The sequence below is a fragment of the Aulonocara stuartgranti genome, assembly GCF_965226115.1.
Source record: "Aulonocara stuartgranti genome assembly, chromosome: 8".
Classification (NCBI taxonomy): domain Eukaryota; kingdom Metazoa; phylum Chordata; class Actinopteri; order Cichliformes; family Cichlidae; genus Aulonocara; species Aulonocara stuartgranti.
The window spans coordinates 10398344-10420183 of record NC_138959.1 but is presented as its reverse complement, the minus strand read 5'-3'; the positions used below and the strand labels follow the sequence as shown (position 1 = coordinate 10420183).

Genomic DNA, 21840 nt, shown 5'->3' with positions numbered 1-21840 from the left:
GCCTTCTCTGACAAATTAAGATTAATGATGGAGATAAGTAAGAAACCAGCCTGCCTTCCAATATCACACAGTCGAGTTGAGTGTGAGAACACCTTATGATCACAGCAAGACAGACTCAAAGCCATGCGCATCCATTAAAATGTCTTAAAATCCAACTTATGTCCAAATTCATTAAAAAAACAATTTTGAAATCACATAGAGCTGCTTTTCTGTGTCGACAGAACAAATTCATAAAATACAGTTTATTACAGATCCACCAGCGCTATAAAAGTTCATTACATCATAGAGAAATGCAACAGGGAGGCACACCTTGATAGACACACCTACCTTACTGCCACAGTGGAGGGAAAAAAGTCACGCCACTGTAATCACGACATCAAATAATCGAGTCTTGGCACATGACTCTATTTTTCGGGTTGATAAGCTTTATTATTTTGTTTGTACCACTTGGTTCTTCTTCTTCTTCTTCTTCTTCTTCTTCTTCTTCTTCTTATTATTATTATTATTATTTTGGGGTGGTGGTTCGGGAGGTGGAGCAGGTCATGAGCTAATCTGAAGATTGGTGGTTTGAGTGTGTGTGAACGTTTAATCTTAGATGTAGAAAAAAATTCTTGCACAAAATAATGGGTGAATATGACATGTTGTATAAAGCTATTTGAGTTCTTCACTAGAGTAGAAAGTTTTATACTCCTACATGTATTCACCATACTGCTCACTTGCCAGCAATATGTTCCTAAAAGTGGAAGGTGGCCAGGCCTTCCCCCGTTCTACTATGGCCTACCACCGTTTACTCGACATGGCTGAATGTGTGACCCCACTTCCCCGCAGCTGGAGGTGTCTGTTTCACAGTCCTCTGTAATTCAGGACCTTAGTGGATAATGTTTCACAGGTACAAAAGTTTCTGCTTTAATCCTATCACACAGAGTGAGTGGTCAGGGCTTAGGGCTTCTGCCTAATCCCAGGTTTATCCATTCTGGTCAGCTCTGAGACCGAGAGTATGCAGAGAGGAAGAGATTACCGTCCATCACTGATTTTATTCAGTCAGTGTTTGCACAGCAAACGGCAAGAAGAATCCGTTATTAGTAGCTATTCCACACCTCAGTGCACAAAGAGGAAGAGCAGTAATAGTTACAGTTAAACATCTCTCCTCTGGCTGCTGTTAAACCAGCTGATGTTCAGAACTGAGGAATTCTACTGTGTATCAACTTGAAATGACTGAAAGTGAAAGTGTGATTGAAGCTGTATATATATTTGCTAACTGAAACTAACTAAATAAATAAATGATCATTTTAGAGATCAAGACAGGTTTATTGCATTCTGTCAGAGTTAAAGTAAAACATAAACTAAAAGGGTCTCTAATGGCTGGCAAATCCGTGCTTTCTTGTGAAGGGCTTGTCATCTTCACAGCAGGCGGTTTTGTGCTGAAACATGCTTTGACGTGGCTTCCTCTGGAGAACACAACCTGTCGCAACTTCACACTGTGTCCTTGTCACAGCTGCAGGTTTAAGTCAGTCTACATCACTCTGCAAGAAGGATATTTGGCAGGAGCTATTTGGTGGCATGTTATAAAACATAAGCTACAATTTGAAAGGTAATGACTGTTTTTTAGACTAAAAACTAGCTTTTTTCACCTCAAAAAGCATGGTGAGTTTTCTTGCTCTACTAACAGAATTTCTGTCAGGCCTGACATGTCTCTGCAGAAAGCATGCAAATGCATGAAATTTAATACATATTCGCGCTGACGACAACAAAGCAAATTGCTGCATCCTTCCACAGGTCCCTTGAAGTGTGAGACTTTAAGGAAGAGTGGTTCTTTTGAAGGCAGATAGAAGGCGTTGCAGGGCTGAGAGGTGCTGCAAAGGGCATGTCCAAACAGACTTTAGGCCCTGAGTGATGGGACAGGGGAAACGGTAACAGGACACCTCACCCTTGCTCTCATGTCAACACAGCCATGTGAATCACAGCTGTGAGAATGCCCGAAGATCCAGGAGACAATAGGCGCCAACTCTCAGCAAGATCTATCTGTGATCTATGTTTTTACAAAATCTGCAAGCTTTGTAACCATCAATACGTTGGTCAGCATCGGCTGCGATTTTTCCAGCCCTTTGAAATGTTTTAAACAGTTGAGTAATAAATCTTTATCTCTCATCAGGGGTTTCTGTAGTAGGTCTCACGTGGAAAAGGATACAGTTAAGATGCATTGCATCACTGGAGTTTAAAGGGCTCAACTTAAGCACCGCTTCACTGGTGAGCCATGAATTGATGAAGGTAAGAAAGGTAATCCATATGGCTTCTGTAGTAATTCAGAAGGTAAGTAGCTGTGTAGTTACCTGCTGGCAAAGCACATTTACTGGAAAGTAGAATAAATAATTATGTGCGGTGTAAATATATATTCACACTGACTCCAAGTGGAAACAGTAGTTAGATAAATGCAGTTGATTGAAACAGGGAGAACCAAAGGTAATATAGAAACTGACTGAAGAAATAAGTATCACAGAACACATGCTGCTTTTCAGTTATCAAGTTTATTGGCAGGTCTGTGGACCAGAACCAATGAAAAGGTGGGTACCAGTGGTCTAATCCATGTTGGGTAGACTGGGTGTGCCTTAATTCTCCCTTCTAAAGATAAATTCGAGCCTTCAAATGATTGTGCCAGCAATACATAATAGCAAATGAGAGACTTTAACTGAAAACAAATCCCTTTTCTTTTATTCCCGGTTGAAACTGTTGACTTGTTGGCATCTCTTTGCAATTACATAATTTCAGAGATAGAGGGCAGCAGACATCAGTAAAACCCCCCTCAGTGGGTTCATCCATTTTTTTTTGACTCGCTCTTTAGATTTTTCCAATAAATGTAATCATTTTGCTTGTTCGTAGTGAATCTGTAATGCAGTACCGCAGTAAATGCATAACATTAAATTGCAAAAATTCATTTTTTCAAGTAAAATCAATCCAATCTCATCACTTTATTCATGTTTTCTAATGTTTTATTTTGCAAGCTGATGTTAATGGACACAGAACACAGTAAAATCATTGAGGTTTTGTCTGCCTGACGATCTGTAAAGCATGTTTTGTGATGATTATATTACAATGATGGTTTTTTTAAAAAGAAAAAACAAACTAAATTGATACATTTAATCCAAAAAGATTACACAAAATTAAAAAAAACAAACAAACAGAATAAATAGTTATTTTTTAAGAATGGAATTTCAAAAACATATGAATGAAAAGAAATTTACATGGTAATATTTTTACTGTATCAGCAAACACTTTGCACTGTCATACCTTGATATCAAATTTGATCAAAATGCTGAAATTACATAATTGTTGCTCAAAACATGACATTTAAGTGTAAGGTACTTGATCCAACCAGACTATTCCTGATATAGTAAGACTAAATATTATAAATCTATCATACAATGAACAAGGCTTTACCGTGTATCCAGACCTTACTGTGTATAACCACAGTTGGTTATCTTTCATTACAGTAGGTTTCTTGAGAAAGTCTTTAATATATCAGTGGTATTGAAAACTCCATGGTCTCTGTTGCACTAATACATTGTTAAGTCCATGGGTGCATCCTCTGTAGGCTTCTGCTGCTCTTTTTTGCGTGTGTAGGCTGCATGTTCATATGTGTAGATCAAGGCGATGGCAATGAGAGAGAGCACTGTGTAAGGGATGACCAGGTAATATCCTACCTGCATCACTGAAGCCTTTCCCTTCAGGGCTACTGGAACACCCTCAGTATACTTTTCTACAAAGGTTTCTGCCATATTGGTCGCACTGATGTTCACCACAAACAGGATGAGGACTATCACAGACAAGCATGCTGCAGGAGAATAAGTAGCATTAGAAATATCACAAACAAAAGAATAGAACAAAAATCACACCTTATTTTTTCATGGAAATGCCCCAGCACTTCCGCTTGTGCAACTGCAACATGCTTACTGCTATAACATATCAGTCACTTACCACTGAGAGAGCTGCAGATGTAGACTCCAACAGGCCCCATGTAGGTTTCATAAGGATTGCTGACACTATTGTAGAGAGAGATGAGGATGCTGCATGCCGAAAACAGCAGACAGAGGGCAAGAAGGCACAAAACCAGACCGTGTAGGACTACTGAAGCAACTTCTCTTCCTGCCAATGTAGGAATCACTAAACACAAAAACACAGGTTATTATGGTCCTACATTTAATGCTGTACTGAACTTCCATGTTTATTGAGTACAAGAGGCTGGTAAAACTGCCCGAGCAGTTTCATTCTCCTTCACGATGGAAGTTTTGATAGCATTTGTCTTTATTTTGAGATATCTGTCTGGGACTTCTAATCATAACAGCTTGTGTCAGAAGGAAAAACTGTTGACAGTGTGTTCTTTTCATTATGCACACTAAGAGCGACACAGATTCTAGAGTAAGACCAGAAGCTGGTGGTCAAAATTAATCAAATTAAATTAAATTTTCCCCATTGCTTGAAGGTAGGATGTGTCAGCGACTGAAATTTATTAAAATAAAATAAAAACAGTTACCATTGTGGAGATATATGAGAGAACTTTGTTGTTTGAGTCTGTTTCTAGTTGGTTGAACTTTTGAAAATTACCTTGGAATGTATCTGTAGCTCCAAACAGGGGGCAGGAGGATCTCTTTAATATTCCATCAAAAAGGGCCAAGGTGATCTCAGCAGATCCATTGTACAAACCAGTAGCCTTTTGTGCGCACTCCATGGTTGTTATAACCCACTTTGTTGACATGCCATATCCAATAAGCCCAACAGATATAGATGTAGCCAAAGCACTTGATATGAAATGCAGAGTCTTCTTTGTGGAAGGCATTATCACTGTATTCCAGTTACACTAGTTAAACACGAATCCCAGAGTTTCTTCTCTAAAGCTCTGGTGAAGCCACAGAATGAGATCAAGGTCCTCTGAGCCTCTAAAGATTCTCTAAGTAATTCTCATTTACCTTCCTTGTTGGAGGGGAATATAGATAGCTGGTCATAAAATGTCATGTTTATGGCTGCGACCTTTGGTTTGAAGGGAAACATGGAGCTGGTTGTCATAGTAGAGACACCTGTTTCACCAACAATAATCCTGGTGCCATGCCATTGTCATGTAAAAAAAAAAAGAAAAGAAGAAATATACAGTTTATTTGTTTTTGAAGTAAATTATTGTAAAGTGCAGATGATGAATCTGAAGATCTGAGCCAAACAAAACCCAACAACTTCAAAACATGTAAAAGAAATATGTCAAATCTTTCAAGGATTCTTGATCCTGTAATTCAGGAACTTCACACACCTTCTGCTGGACTTATTAAAAAAAACGTTTGCAGCCTTTGGTTTCAAAGTCCTTTCCTTGATATTGCAGGGCAATAAAACTTATTGCAGATGAATTATTTATCTTGCATGAGAAAGAAAATTACTGGAAGAGGGCTGTCACTTAATAACACGCATACGTCATCAATAAAGCACTAAAGCTATCAGGGGAGTGTCACAGATTATAAATCACATTTACACTATATAAAATGTCAAAATTACAGAGAAATCAGATTAGCGTGTTTCACTGTGGATCACATTTCACAGTTTTTTGCTATTTGCTGCTTTCTGAGAATAGACAGGAAGAGTGTTCTGCTTTTCCAGTATGACTGGAGCTATAAACCTCAGGGCAGGGATACATGCCTCCTGATAAGGACAGATAAGCAGCTACAATGATCGAGAGAATCATTTTTTTCCATTCCCCTAAACCATGACGCATTCAATTCTTTGAACGTGTATTTGCTCATATTAACAAAAGACTCTTGTGTCGGTCTATCACCCATTGTTGCAGTTCAAAAAATTATACATAATTCATTCCCTTTATTTAAATCACAAATCCCCCTCGTTTCATCTCTAGTATTAACTGTAAAATGTAATCCTATTAAGATAAAGCACACCTTCAGAAGGAACCACACGACTTTGTAACAAACAAACAAAAAAAGTGAATCTGTAATGCAGAAGTCCTACACACACGTTGTAATAAAGTTTGTGGCCAGACTGCGGCTCCCTCTCTTCGCCAAAAACAGAGAGGATCCGTGCGGTTGCTGACAGCTCTGTTATATTGGAGTAAACACAAACTCCTCCCTCCCGGTGACAGGCGGCAACACTGAAGCGTCGCCTCGGCTTTTCCAAGACAATCTGCGCTCAGGACTGAATATTAAAGCCATCTAAGGTGAGTGATGAGATTCCTTTATGGCATTGCATCGTCTTTTTTGCACCCGGACACTTGTATATCGAGGAGGTGAGGGAAACATCCAAATTTTCAGTCATTTTCCCAGTCACGTCAAACGCCGTGTTACCTGTCCGTTACGCACAGCAGCGCGTGGAATTTTCACATTTAGCGTCCATTTCAGGTGCGCATTCAGCTTTACCGTTGCAGTGAGTGAATTCCTCGTAGAAGTCACCATGTTTATCGTGTGCTTAAATGCTCTGAGCTCTCCTTTTGACAACCTGCAGCGACTTCTGTCAACCCGGTGCGTCAGTGAATATGGGTTAATGGATCAAGCGTTTGGAGTTTTATCCTGATCCCCTGTCTTGGGGTTTAGTCTCCCCCTTCTACCTTGTTTAACCGTCATGTTTTTATTTAGAAACCATAACAATAAAAATGATCATTCTTGTCTTCATACTTGCTAGCTGACTCTTACGTGGGCTGCAGTTGTGCCAGTTTCAACATGTCGGTGACCACGGCTGCATTACTACTTCAGATATCATGAATGGTCTCCTTAGACTTGCAGTCATAGGAGGACCCAGGTTTTTGAGTCAGGTTAAAATTTGACTCAAGTTTAATGTTATTTGGTTGCTGAATGCTCTGTTGGCTCCGAAGCATTTGAACATTGGTTTTAATGTAATGATCACCAGAAATGACATTAATCCCCAAAGGGAAGAACTCTCCCCTGGGAGGTTAGAGGTCAGGGCCAGCAAAAAATCAGCATCCCCGGAGCAGATTGCTTGTGGCAGTTTGCCAGTTCAATGCAAGGGGGAAGATGCTGTGCTGTATTTGGCATTTGATTCTTATCAGACCATGGAAATTAAAAATTAAATGAACCGAGAAACAATTGAGTTTGTGCTCTGCTGACCTTCAACAGGAGCGGTCACTTTGACATCCTGTACTGATGGATGGACTTCAGTTTAAACACCACGCAGAAACAGATTTGTAGTCTTGCACTGAAATTAATTCTACATGCTTTTCATGTCACATTTTTCATTTCTTGCTTGGCCTACAGTGGACCAAGCTGCCACTGTACTGTCACTACACACTATTTTGGGCCATAACATTAGCCAAGTTTATAGAGGTGCTGTTACTTGTATTAAGTCTGTTAGTCATCCTGACACAGCCAGGTTCTACAGCCTGAGTAGAGCCGCCTCCAGAATGAACTTGGATTAGTATCGAAAATAACAAATGTCTGTAATATCTGGTTCATTACAACATAAAGGAGCTTAAGGATCTTGCCAGACAAACCTGAATACTCTGTCAAGCAAAGGTTAGTTCTTTGAGGACCTACCAAGATTTTCTTGCTACTAGACTATGAAAGACAAATCAATTACATGTTCTCTAGAAACCAGAGAAAAATTCTTAGAGGGAAGGTATTATGCTCGATTCTTGCACTGTATTCTGTATTCACTTTATATAAGGCCTTGGTGCAAACCCTTAGGTCATACGCTGTCTGAAACAAGCCATTTTTAACTTTCATCTTCTTCCTTTTAAGACAGCTTTTTTTCCTGATTGGTCGCCCGTTGCAAACAGAAGGTTTGATCTGTTAGTGGCCAGGACTTCTGCTCCCAGCAGGAGCTTTGTGACTGGGATGACAGAAACAGATTGTCTAGAGCAGTCTGAGGCCGAGGTTTTTTATTCTTCGTGATTAACTGCACATACCGACAGCTTTTTAATATGAATATCTTCTATATGTATGACAGAAATAGGAAAACGCATAAAGGGTCTCTGTTAAATTTGAAAAATAAACTGTAATGTGTCTGTATTGCTTCATTTTCTTTTTATTTTGTAACACACCTTGCATCATTCTGCTGGTTCAATATTAATGCAGCTGTCATGCAACATGTTCTCCTTAATGCTCATTTATCTTCTCTTTTGTCTCTTATGTAGACAGTCTGTGTCTGAATTTCATTTAAATTATACAGCATAGACCCAAGGAAGATTCTGACACTGCTCTGGCAGAAGCTAATGAGGATGCAATGAAATAAACAAATAGTTTGTGCTCGCCAAGACAAATGAGTCTGTGTAAGGGAAGAAATAACATTTGACTGCTGAGTGCTGCTGGCAGATTGATTTGGCTTTCATCTTCTTGCTATTCATATTTGACTCGAGCGAAACGCTATTCGTTGAGGGTAATTTGTACTTGCTCTGCTGAAGGATACCGGATGTAAGTTAATCTCTGGCATAATCAAAAGGCCCTGTCCGTGGTATGTTCTGTACCTCCTTCTTTGTTATATCTTGAGAAATAAGTGTGAGAGCGCGTATATGTTGTTTGTAATAGCGCCTTGGTCTCGTAACTACTCAACAGTTACTAGCTGCAGCAGTTATTGCCAGCTTACATTTAATTGGTGTTTTTTATCACCGCCAAGATGTTCTTTTCTAGTTCTGCTCTGCTATAGATAGAACTGAAAACATGGTATGTTGGAATGTGGTGAATGTAAGTGCCTTTTAGTGTGGGTGTGCTGCGTGAAATGAACAGATGTGATGATTAATGAAATCCAAAGTGAGGTGGGTAGGAGTGTGATGTCCATACCTGTAGTTTCTAACAGCTTGCTGGATATAAACCTTAAATTGCCAATTCAACTATCTGCCACTTCTCTCTTAATTTCTGGAAATGCTTAACTTTGACACATCATGTTGTGCTCTCTCCTAGACTGCAAATACATTAACTGCACTCTGCTTGAAGGTTTTTTTTTTCAAGCACATGTTTTTTCACGCTCTTTTCAAATAGGCGGAGAAGGAACTAATTGGTATAAAGTTGAAACATTTAGGGATGAGTCTGGTCTGACCCAGAACTCATCAGATATTTGCCAGCGGAAATGATCATAGCCTTGAAAAAGGGCTAATGAATTAGGCATGGGAATTGTCACAGTAAGATCTTCCTTTTGATGCAGATAGTATTTGTATCCAACCTGCTATTTTTTCTGCTTTCCTTGGTGGAAGTTTATTGAATCCCATTAAGCTGCAGCATGTTGCAATCGTAGGCTTGTTTGTGCTTGCGGCGAATGTTGCAGAATTCAAACCCTGCAGTCTTCCTTCTAGATGTTGGCTTCATCCTGAAAAACACTAAATAATGAGAAAACATATCTTTAGTCATGCAGTGAGAGAAGATGGAAAATTAACCCTTGCTTTTAACCCTGCTATTCCATTTTACATCCAAATACATAAATGAAAAGTAATGGGGAGGATTAACTGTATAGATCTTCTGTTTTTAGATGTGAGCTCAATCGACAGTTAAAGCAAACTGTAACTGAAAGCACTGACATAACAGTCAAACTAAAAAAGCAGAAACGGCATGTTAGTGGTGTTTTGCTTCCTGCTGTAGGGCTTTGGTAGGATACAGACAGGCCTGTAACCTCAGTGAGCTGGGACTTAAATGACACACAAAGGGTTTTCCATGGAAGGAGGCCTTGTTACATGGATTAAACATGTGGCTGCTACAAGGGCAGACAAACTACAAGCTGAACAAACTGGTACCTGCACTTGTATCTTTCTGAATCACAACAGTCCTCACCACCTGATCTGTTACACCCCAGACCAGCACAGCTGCAAGGAAACGAAGAGACTCAACATCTTTTTTTAAAATAAGTGAAAAACATTTAATCATGTTAACATTCAAGGTTGCCGCTCCTTTTTTTTTGTAATAGCCTAATTTGGCATGTAGTTCAGGGTACAGCCTTGCTAACATACTTTTGTTTTTAAAGTGTGTAACTTTCAGTACATTTTGGCCCAGTATACACACCACTACTGTGTTTTAGGCATCCTTAAAAAAGAGCGACTTGTCAGAAATGCTGCTGGCCTACGTTTAGTCTGAAAAGTTAAAGATTGTTTTTGTCTGACTGAAACGCAGACTTTTTGTAAACAGTGATGCAGACAGCCACGTCCACTTCCTGATTGGTCTGCTTTTTGTTTTTGTTTTTCAATTTTTGTGTGTACTACTTTCCCTGGCAATGGATTTCTACTAAAGAAATCTTGTTTTGCTATTGTTGTCTTTTCTCTGTAATCATACACTATATGAGCAAAAGTACTGGGTATCACACAGCAATGCCCAGTACACTACACATTATGTATCATATCTCCAGGACCTAGTCCGTCATGGCATGGCCACATGTCGTCTCCATCTGCTGGGCAGCCTGAGGTCTTTTGGGTTCTCTGGACATTATTGAGGACCTGTTACGACACAATGACGGCTTCTGCAATCTTGTTGTCTGTTGGGGAGCTGATAGCATAGAGAAGGACAGGAAAATAGCCTTGTAAATAGGGCAAGTTCTGTCCTGGCTATTCCTTCTAGACTATATAGAGGATGTGGGTGAGAGGAGGATGTTAGCTAAGCTGATGTCCATTACAGACAACACCCTTCATGCCTTGCATGAGACTGCATGAGACGAGGCCCTGAGCAGCTCCTTCACTTGTAGACTGCTATAGCCACTTTGTAGGACAGAGTGCTTTCGTTGGTCCTTCATCCCGACAGCAGTCAGACTGTGCAACACCCACATAGGATAAATAGAAGCTAAAAAATACATTTGTATCCATTACTACTTCCACTGCACCTTATGTGCAAGTAAAAAGAAGATATTTTAGTGTATTTTGTCTTATATAGTAACCATTTGTACATAGTATTGTACACTAGTCTGCTTAATTATTCTATTTTTATATTTTTAATATATCTCTAATTGATTTTTTTCTTCCTGACCCTTGTGCTGCTGTAATCACTGAAATGCCCCCAGTGCAGAATTAACAAAGTCCATATATACCATGTAAACCCATGCCATGAAGCTCCCAGCACACAGTTGTTCTCCTGATGTTAATACCAGACGAGGCTTGGAGCTCAGTTATTGAGTTAGCAGAGTGTTGGAGCGTTTTACGTACAATGTGCCTCAGCACTCAGCAAACCCGCTCTGTAACATTATATGGTCTGGCACTTTATGGCTGACTTGTTGCATCGACGGCATCCTGTTACAGTACCACACTCAAATTCTTTGAATTCTTTAAAATGACACATTCTTTCACAATTGTTTGCATAGGCAGACTGCATGCTCAGGGTCTTGATTTTATACACATGCGGCAATTAGACAGAAAACACTTGAATTCAAAGATTAACCCAATACTTTTGCTCATATAGTGTTAAGTTGCTCTAAGTCGCTTGTGTCTCTTCTTGCTGCATGACTCCTTGTTGTTTTTGTGGCTGAAGATATCTTTATGACTCAGTCTTGGATGTTGTTGCCATGCTCAAGAATGGATTTTGTGGCTGATCAGATGCTTCAGTGGGATAGATAAGAATCTAAGTATTTTAGCGTCCCTGTAAGGCCAAATTGAAGTTGGGGAAATTTGCTTTTGTTTACTGTCAGCTGTGTTAAAGAGTCAGCTGGATAGTTGAAGCATTGAAACAGCTGGATAGAGATCAAAGTTGCCTCTTTTCAGATGCTTCGGAGCTCACTCACCTCTGTTCAAAGGAGGATTGTAAGTTGGCCCTGTGAAAAAACAGTGGAGCTGAACACATGAGACACAAAAGAAGAGACTTTAAAATTATATTATTTAGGCCCTCCCCTTGAAAAAAACAAAATCACTAAAAGAGCTGCTTCCTGTCTCATTTATGCACCTCAATTATGTGTACCTACAATGATTATTCACTGGCATGATGATAATGATAACTGATTAATCATGTGAGTCATTTTCAAGCAAAACTGTTTAGCCTGCTAATTTAACAGGGGTTTGTGATGGCTTTGTGCTCTTAGAAACAGCAGTGGAAAAATTCAAGGACAGGAAACACATCTTAGCAGTTAGTATGAAATAATGTCTACTTGTGATGGTGTATCACAGGTTACATCCTGAGCATGACCCTGGATTGTAAGCATCAGTAAGGAAGCTTTTTACCTCAAAGATGGAGCCTCAGGAGAAACTAAAACTGATTTTGTGCAAAAAAAATTATTATGTAACCATCTCATGATCCTTACTATTCATTTTAGGATACAGACCGCTAGGTTCGGCCCACCTGGTTTGAATAAGAGAATATAGCCCAGGGACATACAGAATTATGTCACTCCACAAGTAGTAATGTGGGTGTTACCTACCCCAGACAACGCATAGTTTTTTAGTTGTGTTTATGGAAGTTGATACATAAGAGCTTTACAAAGTAGACCACAACGCTTTTAGATGACAAGGTTTTTGGACAATGGTATACACATATTTCTATAATCTTTTAAGTGTCTTTATGCTGGTGCTGGCTTGTGTTTTGCAGGAAGTGCAGCAGATGGACAAAATGTATTTTTTAATAATCACAAGGCTCAGCTGGCCAGTTTCTTAAGATATGATTCTAACATAAAAATTAAGCATTTTTAGCTGAAAAATGGCTTCCTAAATCGGTGACCTGCTCAGTGCAGGTAGGGTGGAGCCCAGAAGAGATTAACTACCTGCACACTGTGGCGTGACTTAGCTGAAGGGAAAGCAAACATATACCGCTCTTGGCTTAAAACATGTTCAGTCCATTTTACTTTATCCGAATGGATGACTTGGAAAAACAAATATTAGATTTTCGATGGAAAACAAAGGGCAGCGTAGAGGCTGGGTTCACATTGGCAGCTAAGAAGAAAAAAGAGTCGGCTTTTGAGGATATCTTTCCAGGCTCGTTTGTTTATTCTTAGCGTGATTCAAGATGCAGTCATCTTGGGTCCACAGATGTTACACCTACACATTCCATTATAGCTCGATGTTTATGATAATGTGCAATGTCTCCAGAGTTAAAAAAAAGAAAAAGAATAACACAAAACTGAACCTTCCCCCTGTCTGTGTGTGGAGATTAGTGATGTTTCTAAATAGTATCTGGAATTACCTTCTTTTTAAATTTCAACCTGTACTGAACTTCCATATTCTTGCTTAGATGCATTTTAAGTGGCTTTTAATTGAGTCTAAAAGTGGCTGCGTCGCATGTGATGATAGCGCATGTAGAAAGCATGATTAACTTATCTCATCTCTTCTGCAGCACAATTTACAAAGGGCTCACACGATCTTGTGACTTATGTTATCAGTCCTGTATAATGTCAGGTAGGTTTATTCTCTGCAATATGTCAGCATATGCAATAGCCTTTCTTTTGCATCGCCATAAACTGCTCAGTTGCAGTGGCTCTTGTCTTTACTAAAACATTATTGCCGGGTGCTACTCTTTCAGCTAACATCAAGTGCAGTTAGTTTACTAGTTGTTGCGTGTTGTAGAGTTTATCTAGTGTAAAGCATTTGGGTGCTGATCGTATGGCGATAACATGAAAGCTGGGTGTAACTGGTGCGAGAGAAAGAGTGAGTGATGGTGAGAATAAGGAAATAATGGTTTGGCTGTGTCACTACAGAGGGTGTCGACATGGAGGAATACAGTGCTTAATGAATAATGGATGCTTACTAAAGAAGCTCATTTCCTATTCATTCTTTCAAGGCTGCTGCACAGGGAGTTGTTTGTGATCATTATGTCAGTCCTTCAATATTTTCATTGTGTGTTTTCAGAAATATGATGCAGTTTGACGGCACTGGAATAACACCAGCAAACAATTTCACCCAAATACAATGGGGTAATTTAAAAGGATGGCTTATTTTCTTTGATCGCTTCACAACAACTACAGAACAACTATTTTAACACACAAGTAATTTTTTTATTAGCTGACTATGTGAAGAAAAAAAATCAGAGTCACGCTGTTATTTTATTCCTTCAGAGTCACAGCCTTTCCTGGGTTTCTTTTTAACATTGGTATGCTGAGACTTGTAAAAATTGCAAATGTGCTGATCATCACGAAGGCCTCCAGTGACAGAGACGAGCATTAATTCAATATCTGGGTTGTCAGTTTTTGTGTCGAGCTGAAAAGATGTGGAGTGTAGAACAAGGCTGGATCTCGTTCATTAAAAGCACCTTTTAACTTTTGACTTTGGGAGGCTGGATAGTGTCGAGGCTTCTTCTTTTTTTGACTATGATGATTGTGTTGAAATGAGTTTCAGCAGTTCGATGCTGCAGTGAAACAACAGTCAGGGGTTAGCCAACATGTAGTGTGTGCTGATAAGCATGAAGCATGTGCTATATTTTCACTCCAGCCCTTCTGTAACAATTCTACAGGGTAATATAATCACTGGTCTGCTCCTCAAAAATGTGCTTATAGCTGTTTGAGGTGTTATCACATGAGATGTTTTCCATTAGAAAATAAATCACCAGTTTGCAAAGGCATCAATAATAATTTAGATGTGAGAGTATAGAAGGCATCGTGCTCTAGGGGGTAGTTTGCATTGATTCATCTATGTAAGAAAATACGTGCCATGACATGACTTTGTCCCACTGACCTTCAGCTATGGAAATCTAATCTATAACTGCTGAAACATTTAGACTTTAGAGTGTTTTGAATGACTTGCAGCTCATAATTCCATGTCTATTCTCTTGATTTGTATCCAGAAAGATTTTTATGCTAATGAGCAAAACTGTGCCGTACTGTCTGTGTCTGATCATTGCAACATTTGGTCATGCAGTATGTTTTCCCACTGGGAAAGCACACTGTCAACAATAACACTCCCCCAAACGCTGCCAAAGCTTTTTTGTGCTCAGTCACAGACAAAGCCACATCTACACCATTTGCTTACAATGAAAGGACATTTGTTTTTCATAATTACTGTCAGCTTCGATGCCAAGTGAGATACAAAAGTGGAGACAAGCCACAGAACCACAAATCGCATCGCTGTAAAAGTTAAGAATCTAATTTAAAAATGTTTATTCGTGATATTATAAAACTATAACTGGTTATTTTGACTTCTACTCATTATTTTCAATCAGCAGGTTAACTGTTGTGTTTAAGCTAAATATCTGTTATTTTTAAATGCTGGGTACCTAAAATAAACATTGGGTTACATTATAAACTTTACAAAAAGTAGCTATATCTCACAAATGATAACTTCAGTAAACACCTTCTTTATACATTTATATGCTCAATAAAAAGTCTTTTTCATACAACATGATGTTTATTTTGTAACTTACAATTAAAAGTTACAATAAAATAGAAAGAAGAATATGATTCAGGGTATGTGGCTACCTTTACAAGTTGCTACCAGTTGGCCAGGCAATGTGATGTGTTTCAGAATTACATTGCCTGGCCAAGTGGTAGCAACCTATTAAGGTAGCCACACACCAGAATAAAGAGTTAATATTATACGAAGTAAAGAATGCATCTTGCTAACAATTCAGCTACCAAGTGCTACAGTCAGTCAAATGTTTGCATCCAAATGTGGTGGGCAACAGTCAAATAGCTAAACTCAGGGCTTCAGAATGTTGGTACACAAAATACAAATTACAATGTGACTTTGTCTTTTAGATCATGCCTCCGATGTTTATTGATATAAAACAGAAAAATGGAAAGAGGATCAGCAAAGCCTCAAAGAGGAGAAGCTAGAAAGAGCAAATGTTTGACCTTTTTGCTTAAAATATGATTCAGTTTGTTAACTGATCGCTAAAATGGTTGCTGATTCAGTGTCTTGATTGGTAGATTAGATAGTTATTTCAGCTCTGTCTGCACCTTTTCTCAAAAAGATGTTTTTTTGTGAGAATAAAAAACAAAACAACACTATGTTGGTGTATTTTTTTTCATATGTCATTAGTTTAAATACATTCTGTTGGCTAGGAAAAGCATGCTTTTATTCTGAAAAAATCTGTTGTATGGAAAGTAAAACTAAGGCATCCCCCTCTAATGACATTTCATCATTTTCAAAAAATGCATATCGTATTCCAGAGCCAACAACTTGGATGTAAAGGAAATGCTTTTCATTTGCTCTAGAGCTGATAACAACCTCACTCACTGATGCACTACAAGCCCTGGAGATACAGTGATTGCAACATATGGTGATAATAAGTGAGCAATGCGTGCTAGCAGACTGCTTCCTCCTGTATTTGGCGGCTTGCTTTCGTGGCCTGCCTGTTTCATAATGTCTCATAGAGCTAGATAGTTGTGTGGCAGTTAACAGGGAGCAGGGATCACAGTCAGTCATCAAAAAGCAGAGTGGTTTCTCTCATGGAGAATCATGGCAAGGAGTAAAATGAGGTTGGAGATCAGGGTGATCATAATAATGATGTGTCTCAGGGCCGAGTTTCACAGTGAGTCTCTTTGTGGGCCAAGCCTAGTCAGTGGGTGGCTCTTCACACAAACGTCTATTTTACCGCTGGTGAACTGAGGATTGTTCGAAACTTCTTCCTCCCCACGTTCATTCTCTCTGCATCTGGAGACTAAGCAAAAGACAAATATACACCATAGGGGTATGTATTTTTAATGCTGCTACGCTATATGGCCTATTTTTGCAAAATAACAAATTTGTTATTCGGCTGCAAATGTCATTCGTCCTACTTGAAAACACGACCTCATTTATGCTTCACAGTTTATATTATTTTCCCTGGGGATGTTTGTGGCTTAAATGCATTAAAAGAAGTGGAAAAGGGTGTTTGTTTGCTTTTCATCATTGTTATACCACTCTGTTGTTTTAGATATTGAACATATGGATTTTATCTAAAATTTGTTTCCTTGTTTCCTACATTCAGCAGTTAGGCTTTTTATCAAAACAGTTTGGCAGTAGTGGGTGACACATGGCTGGCATTAGAGAGGGAAATGCGCTCCGTTGCAGAGAGAGGGGCTCAACAAGGAGACAGGAAAGGATTTGATCATCAGATCTGTCTTCCCTTGAGAGGGAAAACGCCTTGCTCTCTGAACATACTGAGAAACCCCCTCATTTGCAGTCTTTTATGACTGCCTACTGTAAGATGAGGAGGAAGACAAGAGAGGCTAGGACTGCTGGTTTTCTTTGAAGCACAGCATGCCATCAAAGAAATGCTAACCTTTTTTGCATTGCTGCGGTGTTTATTTGCTGGGCCGAATCTGATACGAGGTAAATGTTGAGTCTGTTGTGTGCTGAGCAGCATTTTGAACCAAATCTGACACATGCGCTCTGAGCCATCAGTGATGTCTGTCCAACTTGGCTAAATTACAAGAGGAAATAAATAAAAAGAGCTCTGTACTTCTGCCAGTTCATCGCTGTACTATCGCATCCAGCAGCTGGGCCACAGCAGGGGACTAGTTAGCTGCTTAGTTAGCCATAGAGATGCCTTCAGCTTCATTGCAAAAACTCATTAGTGCAGACTAGTTGGAGTCCATTTTCATCATGTTCAGCTTGAGTGGCACACTGTTTCTCATGTGTAGCTGCACCAGCAGGTGTTTGGTCCTTCGGCGCTTGTGCACTTTAATCCTGTAAAAAAGCCAAAACTCCTACATATCTGCTTGGTTGTTTTTCATTAGTGCACTTCCAGTAGCTTGATACTTCTGGCTACCAGAAATATCAAGCTACTGGAAACGTTAGCGTGGTAATCAAGGTGAAGCAGAGGGTTGTTTTTATAGTTTCCCCACCCTTGTCGTTACTACCATACCGGTGTGGGGTCTGATATAAAATCCTACATGCTCCAGGCCACACATTTCATCCTGCATTCCTGTGTCTGTAATTGATTCTTGTCAAAATATGGAAGGGGGTTGGGTGTACGCTGTGAAGGGAAATGAAGACGCAGAGAGAAAGAAAATAGGGAGTGGATGCACATTTGACATCATACAACAAGCCCAAGCTGGGGAAGATGAAATTTATGGAGCTATGGTAACTGGTGCCAAAATGCATCCCCCAATGATAAAGAGGAATTTTTAACACATCTTTCATTTGCATATGTCCAATTAGGTTTCCTTTAAATCCTGCTGGGGTGATGTCAACGGGGGGTTTCTGTTTCCGGGTTCCCTCCCCCAGAGACGTCATGGGGATGCCAGCCTTTTTACATTTTGATCCTGAATTCATTTCTGTGGTTTTTTTTTTGGGAGAATTATGTATACAGTTAGTTAGCACTTGGCAAATCTACATATGCCCCATAAGCATTTTTATAAGGAACCAATTTTGACGTCTTTATTGCACAAAAAGCACAAATATTTGCTTTTAAATGTGAAGAGTTGCAACTTTCCCTGTTCTAAATTTGACATTACAGTAGTTTGATTGCTGAGAAATCAAAATAAGAAATCGAACAACCTCTTTTTCACACATGAACTTTCAGTTTTGGTTTAGGTGATAGTTCTGGCAAGACGATGTGCAGGAAACTGCGCACACAACATTGCTTTCTCACTGGTAATTCAACTGATAATTAATTATTGTGTTCAGTTGGCTTACACGCACTCTTTGGTGCTGGGGAGCTTGCAGATTGAAGACCGTTTGATGTCCAATCAAACCTCACGTGACATTTGCTTTCTCACATCTTCACACCTCAGCACCTCTGTTGGGTGACATCTAGAATAGTTCAGGGCTGCAGTCCGTATTTGAAAATGGCATATGCTGGTCTCTCTAAAGTTTAGAGAGTTTAATTGTCACTCACACTTCCAAATTACATTGTTTAAGGAGACTAAATATGTCATAATTACACACAGTTTTGCTGTCTGGATTTACTAATATGCAGTAAATATATTCTACTGTGGGCCCTTATCACTAGACTTTCTTTCACTTTTGCACACCCAGTTTGTCAAGTATAGATGAGATATCTGTAGCACATCATCTATCTCACTCTCAAACACACTGCATATCATTAGAAGACGGTTAAAGTTGCTGATTCAGGCGTTTGCTTTTAAAAAAAACAAAAAAAAACCTTTTTCATTCAAGGAAATGATGCCCCCTACTGTATTCATTGAAATGTTAATTCAGGCGCAGTGGATTACAGAATTGATTAATTTGTATTTTATTTCTAGTGAAAGATGTTGCAATAGTAAAACTTTCTCTTAAGGGCTTCAACTGCATTTTATCATTGAAATCAGCATTGATCTGTTTCTATAGAAACCGACTATTAAAACGTGTTCAAATTGTTGTTCTGGAGCAGAGGAGAACTTGATTAGCAGGGGCATGTTTTACTTTCAACCTCTGGGTTCTCACAAGAAATGATTTTTTTCTATATCTGCATTCCCCAGTGTGTAGCACTGAGAGGATTTCCCTTTCCAATTTAAACAAAGGGTTTTGTTCACATCTCATTTATACACAATCAAATTTTGAACTTTCAGATAAACTCATAGTCGAGCTACAAAATAATAACACAAATATACAGATCTGATATTTACGATTAAATTGCTAAAAGTTCAGAATGCAACAAAAATGGATCGTTTTGCTAAGCCTTGCCTGAATAATTGTCACTTTTCAAGCTTCTGTGATGATTTGCACAAAACGTTAGAAATGCTGTGTCCTTGATTCCTTACAAGAGTAAACAAAAGCCGGCCTCTCATCTCTGGTTTGCTCTAAAGCTAAACAGTGATTCCACTCAATAAGAGGACGGTGAGATTGTCGGCTTCTAAATGGCAGTCATTGAGAATTCCTGTTGCGCTGCCATTTGTGATGGTTTTTGCATTGTCACCAAAGATGCGTCTAATTAAAGCAAGCCACATTAACCAGAGTAATTACATTTTTTTCTCGCTGTTAATGTGTCTGCGCATGAATTGGAGTGAAACGGTTGCCGGATTGGTTTACATAAGCTATATTTTTGCACAAAGAATAAAAAGGCTGTGGGTTTTTATTGTAATGAAACAATTAGATTCTATCAGAAGGCAGATTTTTAAAAATTCAGTAATTAAAACACTGTTAGCTGAGTTCAGTTTACAATAATGTGCAGTGTGATTCCAGTTACCCATTTGTCTCCTTTTTATAAAAGTTACAGGGAAGTGTCAGGAACAGGAAAATAAAGCTGGAGTGAATTCTGACAGCCTCTCTGAGTCACATCAGCTGATTGGCAGCCACCCTGATGTCATTTGTTTTTGTGGGGCAAGGACAGGTCACACTGACTGATCTGTATTCCCTCTTTCTTTCCTTCTTTTTGTCTCTCTCTGTCTGTTTCTGAGATTGTCTCACTTCCCCCTCTTTACCTCCTCAGGCTTTAGATTTTCATGCCTTTTTTTGTACCAACTCCCTCTGATACCCTTTGTATCTCCACTTTGTTTCCTTCTATCTGTGTCTTCCACTGAAACAACGCCTTTTAGTTTGAGTGAAAGAATGCTAATGAAGTCCCAGATATTAGAACAAGAGTTTGTTTTAATGCTAGAGATTATCCTGTTCCCAGTTCCCTCTTCTTACATGTCTCTTTGAAGCCATAAGAAAGGAAAATGGGTGCTGTTTATGTCAGAACAACACAATACTTTGTAAAGGCGACCTTTGTGTCATTTATATTTCTGAGCTTTAAGGATGTAGGAAAGTAAACAACTGCGTTACGACACTGTAATCAGCTTCAGCGTTTAAATTTGTGGTTCAGTTTATTAGAACTGAGGATAAAATTCTTGGACTTTTTTGTGGGAGGCTAATAAATAATGCATCAAAAGCATGACTGCAATCACAATAGCCAAAATGGGTGGGCTGTCATCACAAGATATGTGATGATGTCTAGACAGACGGGTGCCATTTGTATCAAAGCTAAGTGGTCCTGCAAAGATGTGTTGTGTTAATACTAAATCTGTTTCCACTACAGCGTCATGTTGTAATAAAACATCTTCAAAGGGTAGGCTGATAATTTAACTTGTTTTACAACGGCAAGCTGCACTAATAGGCTAATTGTAGTTAGGTCATCAATCGATCTGACAAATCTTGTCTGATACTAGTGGATTTTGGGAGATCTTGGGTCTCTCTATGAGCTGCCAGTTCTGCCGCTTGTCTAATCACTCCTGACCCTATTAGAAATGAGTCTCTCTTTGTTACTGTGCGGTACTGTCAGTTCTAGGAGAACAAAAAGTGCCATTGTCTGTCATTGCCCTTGCTGGGATAGAAGTAATCTGTGGCAGTTGAGCTGCCTCAGGATTGTTATAATCCAGATTCAGTATTAATGACAGTCTAATCCGTGCATTTTTGACCCTCCAGAGAGGCTGACATGGCATCTCTGTTGTTATTTGCTTGTGTAATGTCACTAATTCTAAAAATGGAGGGGGCTTGCTTTCAGCTTATGTCATTTGGCAAGCGTTACTCTGTTCAGATTTTTGTACCGCCAAGATGCTGCACTTGCCGATACCGACAGACAATGCACCTCTATGTTGTTGCTGGATTTGCCAGATATATCTATAGATTCACTTTGAATTTTAGCAGCTTTGAGAAATGCTTCATGTCCTTGGTTTTCTTCCATTCCTGAAAATATTCCAGCATGAGACCCATGTGCCTGAAAAACATTAATTGTACCCCGTAGCACCACGGGGTGTGTTTGCTCACCCATGCACAATGTGCATTGAGGGCAAATGACATGAATGGTAAAATAGTGCTCCTCTTCATCAGAATGCACTCAGAAGGGGGCTCTTTTGCTTTTTGTTCATCACAAAGGGATTCAGAGATAGATGAGAAGATGTGTGCGAAATCCATCACACAGCTCCTAGCTTGGCACAGTGATCAGTAACCCCCCCTCCAACCAGAATCCCTCCTACACTTTCTTATCTTCTGTTCTCAGAGCTGTGCACGTGGGGCCTTTTGTTTACAGCTCTTCGCAACGATTCACACCAGTAATCCCTGTGACAGATAGCATGACTGTCTGACAAGCCCGCAACCTATAACATCCTATTTAATAA

General features: G+C 39.3%; 2 protein-coding genes across 4 annotated transcripts in view; one reads left to right on the top strand and one right to left on the bottom strand.

Moving 5' to 3' along the window:
• Positions 1 to 2575: 2575 nt before the first annotated feature.
• Positions 2576 to 4969, bottom strand: clrn3 (clarin 3). Its single transcript, XM_082544609.1, has 3 exons — positions 4600 to 4969; positions 3973 to 4158; positions 2576 to 3829 (listed from the first exon to the last, which is right to left on the bottom strand). The coding sequence occupies exons 1-3, from the start codon at positions 4829 to 4831 to the stop codon at positions 3552 to 3554; spliced, it is 696 nt and encodes a 231-aa protein (XP_082400735.1). The 5' UTR covers positions 4832 to 4969; the 3' UTR covers positions 2576 to 3551.
• Positions 4970 to 6095: 1126 nt separating this feature from the next.
• Positions 6096 to 21840, top strand: part of ptprea (protein tyrosine phosphatase receptor type Ea) — a 63786-nt gene continuing 48041 nt past the window's right edge. The window contains exon 1 of one of the 3 annotated variants that reach the window (XM_082544984.1): positions 6096 to 6202. The gene's annotated coding sequence lies outside the window, so the exon portion shown is untranslated. Of the gene's footprint in view, positions 6203 to 16263; positions 16509 to 21840 lie in introns of those variants that run through there. The other 2 variants (XM_082544987.1, XM_082544986.1) reach the window with 2 other exon arrangements.

Excerpts from the sequence above, each read along its gene's own strand:
- clrn3 (XM_082544609.1), bottom strand. The coding sequence starts at position 4,831 with ATGCCTTCCACAAAGAAGACTCTGCATTTCATATCAAGTGCTTTGGCT. Across the intron at positions 4,159-4,599 it reads AGCTACAGATACATTCCAAG|TGATTCCTACATTGGCAGGA; the intron begins GTAATTTTCAAA and ends TTTTGTGTTTAG. Across the intron at positions 3,830-3,972 it reads CATCTGCAGCTCTCTCAGTG|CATGCTTGTCTGTGATAGTC; the intron begins GTAAGTGACTGA and ends ATTCTCCTGCAG.